Source organism: Sesamum indicum, linkage group LG5 (assembly GCF_026168435.1).
Source record: "Sesamum indicum cultivar Baizhima isolate 11 linkage group LG5, ASM2616843v1, whole genome shotgun sequence".
Classification (NCBI taxonomy): domain Eukaryota; kingdom Viridiplantae; phylum Streptophyta; class Magnoliopsida; order Lamiales; family Pedaliaceae; genus Sesamum; species Sesamum indicum.
This window is the reverse complement of record NC_142661.1, coordinates 5,512,342-5,519,908: the sequence shown is the minus strand read 5'-3', so window position 1 is coordinate 5,519,908 and position 7,567 is coordinate 5,512,342. Positions and strand designations below refer to the sequence as shown.

Genomic DNA, 7,567 nt, shown 5'->3' with positions numbered 1-7,567 from the left:
AGGGCTTTTTTGTCTCTATGGAGGAAGGCTCGTGTGCCTCCATGGATTAAGGCTTAATGGTTGTCTACTCAAGTGTAGGGCTTTATTTTTCTAAAAGAAAATGTTAATAATGGAGATATATCTATTATGAACAGAAGTTGTGTGCTTGCACAGAGCAAAATATGTGTGCCTCATCAAAAGAGGATAATTTGGGGGTGCCTACTCAAAGAAAGACTTAAGGGCCTTGCTAGAGAAGCGATAAAGTGTCTGGTCAGAGAAGGTTTATATGCCTTCACATAGGAGGGTTCAAGTGCATGCACAAAACTTACAAGAATCGCTAGAGAAGGACCTAGATTTACCTCCTTATCAAATCTAAAATACACCAATCTACTTCCCTATCTTTTCTTTTTCCTATAAAAGACTAATTTACTCATTTATAATATCAAAAGGCGCAAATTGCTATTCACCCATGAATTATATATTTGAAGTTCAGATCAATAATTAATAATAATAGATATACATATTTAGAATATCTCACAGTAATACAAATGTAGTTAATTAATTCTTGATGCAAGTTATCTTTGAACTACTTAATTTTTATGTCATTGAAGGACGGGGACGAGGTCTACTACCGGTTTCCGCTCGACAGGAGACTACAACACTTATTTACATCTTACTGTAAGCAGAAGAAATTAAACTACGACGCAATAGCATTTGTGTACGATGGCCAACGCGTCGAAGCTTCAAAAACTCCCCTGGAGGTAACGTCTACTGATACTTTAGCGTAACATCTTTATTTCCGTCTTTGATGCTAGAATTTAATGTTAAATGTGATTCTGTAACGATATGCACAAATTGCTGCACAAACACAAAATATGCAATTTACCTCCGTGATATGAGAAATTGAAAAAAAAAAAAAACTGTTGTGAATAGAATAGCAAATTACCCCATGTGTCTTGAAAAATGAAACGAATTACCCACCACCCCCCACCCCCCACCCATCTAAATAGTGGGGTAATTTGCAATTTTTTTTCCCTAGAAAATATTTGTTCATTTCACATATCACATGGGGTAAACTGCATTTAACCCCTTTTTTACTATATAAGTAAAATTTTTGTTCCTACCATTGTAAGATCAAAGAAAACAATGATGAAATTTGACGAAAAATAACATTATGATAGGGGAAATGTAATTACTCTCTTTCATTTGCATTAGTTTGCGTTGATGTATTATCATTCGCAAGTATAGTTTAGTTTTGAAGTTCTAATGCATAGTAATGTTTTTGTGCTTATGATGCATGGCTGATTTTCGGATGGAAAAGTCACGTGCACATAAGTCTTGCATATCGCTTGCTTTTGCTAACATAAACATGTAATAACTATGAAACTTTTTTATTTGTATTGTTACTTTTGACTTTATACATAGATGGAAATGGAGGACGGAGATTCTATAGATTCCATGATGCATCAGGACGGAGGTGGCTATGCATTCGTGATGACTTGATCAAGAGTGAAGAAAGTTAATACAATGATCAACCAAATAGACATTTATGTTGTTTTTCGTCTATTTGGATGAGTACTAGAGGTATATGATAACAATGATTTTTCTCACTATTCCTAAGTTGAGGATATATATGGATGAATTATCTATCGTTCTTGATTAATGAAAAAATCCTTGGCAAATGCTTTTTCAGTCGGCAACTTTAAGGAGTCCCCATTCCACCAATACAGAGGTGCTAGCTCGAAGCAGGAGAGAGTAGGTGAGAGCAGGTAAGAACACAGAAGTCTGAAGGATTTTTCACATACCCGTTATAAAATTTCCATTCCAAATCGAGTTTCTTTTTTTGCAGTGCCACATTCACAATCACACAAGTTTCTCCCACGAAGACAAAGTCGACGATGCAGATTCATGAGTTACATAAAGCTGGATCAAGATCCACAGTTCAAAAACATACCGTAAAAGAGTTATTTGATTTGACAAAGTTGAGTTATGGAAAGCATAGAGATTTTCACCAGAGAGAAGCCAAGCAAACCATCGAATGGACTTTTGCCTGTGATGTACTCACAAAGGACGCTATGTACTCTTCTAAATATGTGTAGCATAGGACAAGAATGTTGGATTTCAAACAATCAAACTATTCATGTATCGCAGATTTTATATGTAAATTATTATATAGTTTAAATTTTCTTATTAATAAGGTACTTTAAGTTATCATGCTCTATTTCAGTATCATGTAATAGTCCAATGCTTATATTTTTTAGACTAGAGTTGTATTACTTCTGAAAGTCATTTTGCACACTCCTCATCATTATTTTTCGATGTCGTAAACGTTCTATTTGTTGGATGTAGCTCAAATTGGGTGAGCCATGTACGTCTTATGTTATTAATTTTTCTAATTTTTATGTTTAAGATGGATGTGAATTCATAGATTTATTTAACATTCTTTTAAATGAATAAAAAATGCATAGCAATTGAAATATCTGATACTTTTCCCATAGACTGATTGTAGTCCATGTGCTTCACACTTAAGCGCATTTTGGCATCCACATCTTATTCTTTGGGGGGGGGGGGGAGAAAGCATTTGAGTTACTTATATAATATAGATTGAAGGATCAATGCGGATCATGGTACTGATCATTATAAAACCCGAACATAATTTTTTTTAATTAATTGATTATAATTATATTATGCAATCATCAATAATTAATATCAAATATATATAATTAATTAAAACTAGTATTATAGTTAACCAATCACTAATTTGATATGGATACATTGATAGTATAGGGGTGTCAATGGATAGGGTGAGACCCTACTCAGACTCATACTCAAATCCAATAAATATTACTAAACCTAGGTCCAAATGCAAACCCATTAAAAAATATAAATTATATTTGGATTGAGTCAATACCCATCAATAAAATTGTGTGAAAGAGGAGAAAAGAATTTGTACCTATGAGTAGAATTTAAATTAAATCTGAAAGGGATTTCTTGAACTTGTGTTATGAGTAGCCGATTCTTTTGCTTTAACTTAAATTAAAAGTGAGAATCAAGAAAGTGTGAAATATGGGAGAAAGAATCTATGAGTGCACCAAATCGAAGAAGACATTAAAGATATCAAGTCTCGTATGTCCGACCTCACCAAACAGTCGGAGTCTATGAGTGTAGGAGACAACTCATCAAGATTGGTAGATGATACCGATAGGTCAAGAAGAACGTATGGGCATGAGGTTGAAAAATATTTTGTAGGAATGAAGGAGGATATTAAACAGTTAGAATCAGTTCTGACAACTGATGACATATCAAATGGAGTGATTTCCATATGTGGCATGAGAGGATTGGAAAAGAAAGTCTTGCTACTAAAATTTACAATGGGGAGGCCGTGGAGCGGTGCTTCAAATATCGTGCTTGGGTTTGTGTAAGTCAGCAATTTCAACCCAAAACTACTTTCCAACGACTATTAAAGCAACTTCTTCCGAATGAAAGTGAAGAGCAAGACGAAGATACATTGGTCAGAAAGTTGTACCAAGTACAAAGAGACAGAAAATGTCTCCTAGTTTTGGATGACGTTTGGGAAGTTGATCACTGGAATTGCTTAAGGCATGCCTTTCCCATTGCAGAGGCAGATAGCAAAGTTTTGCTCACAACCAGAAATCAAAACATTGCTTCCAGAGGATACGTCCACAATCTCAAGTGTTTGGATGAAGATGAAGGATGGGAGCTGCTTCAAAAGATAGCATTCCCGAACAACTATTCACAAGGTTAGTTTGTAAAATTTCTTGTTTTATTTTATTGATTTTGAATCTTCATTCTCTAGTTAGTGACAAAAGAAAAAAGAGTAATGATACTAAAGATACCATTAATAGTATATATTTAGCGAAAAAGATTATTTTGTTACGTCTAATGTCTTTTTATAGTTTTCATGATGACAAGATTGTTTGAATTTTCTTATGTAAATTTCAAGTTGATCTATATGTATAAAATGCTATTGAATAACAATTTAAAATTTATTTCTTGATACAAAATTTGTTTAAAACGTAAAAGGAATCAAATATAAAGTTATGCATTCAGATTTATTTCTATTTTTTATTTGTTGAAAGTATAGGGCGAAATTCTCTTGCTTTGATTTGTTTTAATTACTATACATATTTATAAGAAATTCAAATTTTATAATATTTTGAATTAACTGACATTCATTGATTATGTATTCAGAGATACCTACAACTGAAATAAAGTTGTTGGAAGAATATGGATGGAAAATAGTAAAAAAATATGGTTATTTACCATTACCCATTTCAGTTATTGGAGGAACTCTACATCATGAAAAGGCATCAATAGAATGGAAAAATGTGTGTAGAAATCTTGATTCATACCTTCTACATGGGAGAGGTTTAGAGAATGACAAAGGAGTAAATCAAATACTAGATTTGAGTTACAATGTGCTCCCTTACAATCTGAAATTATATTTTTTGTATTTGGCTTGTTTTAAAGAAGATGAAGAAATAGATATAGAAAAACTATATTTACTATGGATGGCTGAAGGTATGATTTGTTCGGAAGATAAGGGAAGAGGAGAAAGTTTGAGAGATGTGGCAGAACGGTATTTATTCGAGCTAGCAAATAGGTGTGTGGTTGAAGTGGAAACAGACAAGTTGCCGCTATATAATAGATTTAAGTCATGCCGGCTTCATGATATGATACGAGATTTGTGTTTGTCAAAAGGAAAAAAAGAAGGATATCTGGAGGTTATAGATAAAAAGATGGGAGGAGAAGAGTCTTCAATTTGTAAAACAAATAGATTGGCTATCCATATGGAGGGAGTGGATAATGATCTTAGTTACAGGATTGGGGAAAATAAGAACATAAGATCTTTTCTATTCGTCAAAACAGACTGGCTAGATACATTTTTGTATAATTACATCACGTTTGGGATTTTCAAATATCTCAAAGTCTTAGTATTGGAAGGTTATACATTTGAGAATCTGAAATTGCCCAAAGGAATCGAAAAATTGAAGCTGTTGAAGCTATTGAGTCTCGAAAATAGTGGTGTGGAAGAATTGCCACCATCTATATGCAAGCTACCTTGTTTGCAGACATTTAATGTGAAAAATACAATTAGATTACCTAATTACATATACAAAATGAGGCACTTGAGGCATCTATTTCTGGGATTTCTTCATGAGAGCGTTGGAGGTGAAAAATTGAAATTCGAAGGGTTGAATGAGTTGGAGATGATAACTGGGTTCAACAGTTTGGTTGATGACATCACTCATCTTCTTAAATTGCCGAAGCTCCGAGTATTGGAAGGAAGAATTTTTTATGAAGAAAGTTTGCCAATGATTGTTGATCACATCTTAAATCATCAAGAACAATTTCGTGACGTACAACTTAATATTGACATGGTTGTTAATATGGATTCGGAAGATGGCTCAACTCTTCTCAAAAGGTTGGTGATGTGTCACTCACTATATTACTTGAGTATTGCATATTGTCGAGTGAGCAAATTACCAACTTATGAAGTTCAACTATATCAAAATATGATAGAATTGCAGCTTGTGGATACAAGGATTGAGGAAGACCAAATGAAAATACTAGAGAAGCTTCCCATGTTAAGAGTTCTTGGCTTGTGGAGCAATCCATATGTGGGCAGAGAGATGGTTTGTCGGGCAACTGGATTTCCTCAACTCAGGGAACTTGTTTTGCATGGGTTGTTGAATTTAATGGGGTGGAGAGTGGAGAAAGGAGCAATGCTCAACCTCTCTAGTCTACTTATTGCAGAATGCAGTAAATTGAAGATGATTCCAGATGAATTGGAATTCATTAATACTTTCCAAGAACTGAGAATTATATCTATGCCAGAAGAGTTTGTGAAGAGGGTAGGAGTGGTGGATGGTGAAGGAGAAGATTATCACAAAATCAAACACATTCCTGATATTTTCATTTATACCAATTAATACCAATTATAGGTCTCACTTATTTATAACTATAATTGATGAATGTATAATTAAATAGCATGTGTTCCGTGTAATGTAATGTACGCATTAATTAAATTAATTAATTAAAATCACAATTGGTACCTTTTTTTTTTTTTTGTTCTGGTTATTTCATAACGTTTTTAATTTTTTGAAAGTCAATCGAAATATTAAATGTTGTACATTAGTAATGCAAATAAATTTTGTTCTTTAAGTTACAATACATTGATATAAACAAAAAGTTCATAATAATAACAATATATATAAATGTAATGTTCTTTATTTGAAAAATTACCATGCAACCTTTGATTCTAACATTGGTGTAATAATTAGTCCAATTCATCTATTTTTGTGGTAAACTGACTAAAATATTCTTGTGAATTTTGAATTATAATTTTAGTTATTTTGTAAAATTTTCTAAAAATTTTTTATGGACTAAGTTGATAATATTTCATCCACTATGTATGTTTTTTTTTCCATTATTTATTTTTTTTAGAAAAAAAGATAAAAATACATCAAGGGCAAAGTTGATAATTTTAAACCTCCATCCAAGGATTATATGATTTTATCAAATATTAAGGGGAAATTTATAATTTTTCAAACAATGAGGAGTTATTCGTAATTTTTCAAACAAAGTTGAGAATAAGAAATATAATTAAAAAAAAAATTGACACACCAAAAAAAGTGAGACACCAAAATAGTGCTCTTAATTAGTAATAAAGATAGATTGTTAAGGTTTAACTTTTAGACTTATCTTTAATTTTTGAAATAAAAAATTACTGACTTCAATTTTTTATATAACTTTTCGCAAAAGGTAAATTCATAAAATTTATCATAATTTTGGATTTTTTTTATTGCAATAAAAAAAGAGAAAATAGAGTAGACTGTTTTTTTTTTAAGTTAAATAATATATTATTATTATGTTCACAAGAGTGCAAATATTTTGTTATTCATAAAAGATAATTTTAATATATCAACATAAAAAATATAGATACGTTTTTTTTCCTTTGAAAAAAGCAGGAATTTGACAATGTTATAAATTTAAGGGACTAAAGTGGTAAAATCAAACTTCAATGGACTATTTCAACCTCCAAAAAGTTAAAATTCAGCCACGTATTCAACAAAAAATAGCTTGAGGGACCAGACTAAGACAAAAATTATAAATATTTTGAAATTTTCGTAATTTTTTATATTTTTTAAATTTTTTCTGTAAATTTTTTGTATTTCTAAAATTTTTCTGTAAATTTCTGAAAATACGTTTTCAAAATTTTCTAATTTTCTGTATATTTTTGGTATTTTAATTTTTTTTTGTAAATTTTTGGTATTTTAAAAAAAAAATCTGTATGAATTTTCAGAAAAAAATTCTGAAATAATTTTTCAAAAAATTTCGAAAATATTTTCGAAAAATATTTTTACAAAATTTCTAATTTTCTGTAAATTTATACAATTTATGTAATTTATGTGCAATTTATTTTTAATTTATGCCCTTACATAATACGTAAATAACCGAAAAACATTAGACCAATATATAATCTCAATAGTAAAATTTATTTAAATAATAATGTAAATAATAAAAAATATTGGACCAAAATTTTCAATAAAACAATTTTAACATC

At 30.8% G+C, this 7,567-nt stretch overlaps 1 protein-coding gene across 1 annotated transcript; it reads left to right on the top strand.

The window, feature by feature from the left end:
• Positions 1-3,301: 3,301 nt before the first annotated feature.
• Positions 3,302-5,933, top strand: LOC148788049 (putative disease resistance protein At1g58390). Its single transcript, XM_088880305.1, has 2 exons — positions 3,302-3,740; positions 4,192-5,933. Exons 1-2 carry the CDS (start codon positions 3,302-3,304, stop codon positions 5,931-5,933), a joined length of 2,181 nt encoding a protein of 726 aa, XP_088736431.1.
• The last annotated feature ends 1,634 nt before the right edge of the window (positions 5,934-7,567 follow it).

Bases quoted from the DNA above. Each gene is read 5' to 3' on its own strand.
- LOC148788049 (XM_088880305.1), top strand. From the start codon at position 3,302: ATGTGGCATGAGAGGATTGGAAAAGAAAGTCTTGCTACTAAAATTTAC. The intron at 3,741-4,191 runs GTTAGTTTGTAA...TTATGTATTCAG, and splicing joins CCCGAACAACTATTCACAAG to AGATACCTACAACTGAAATA.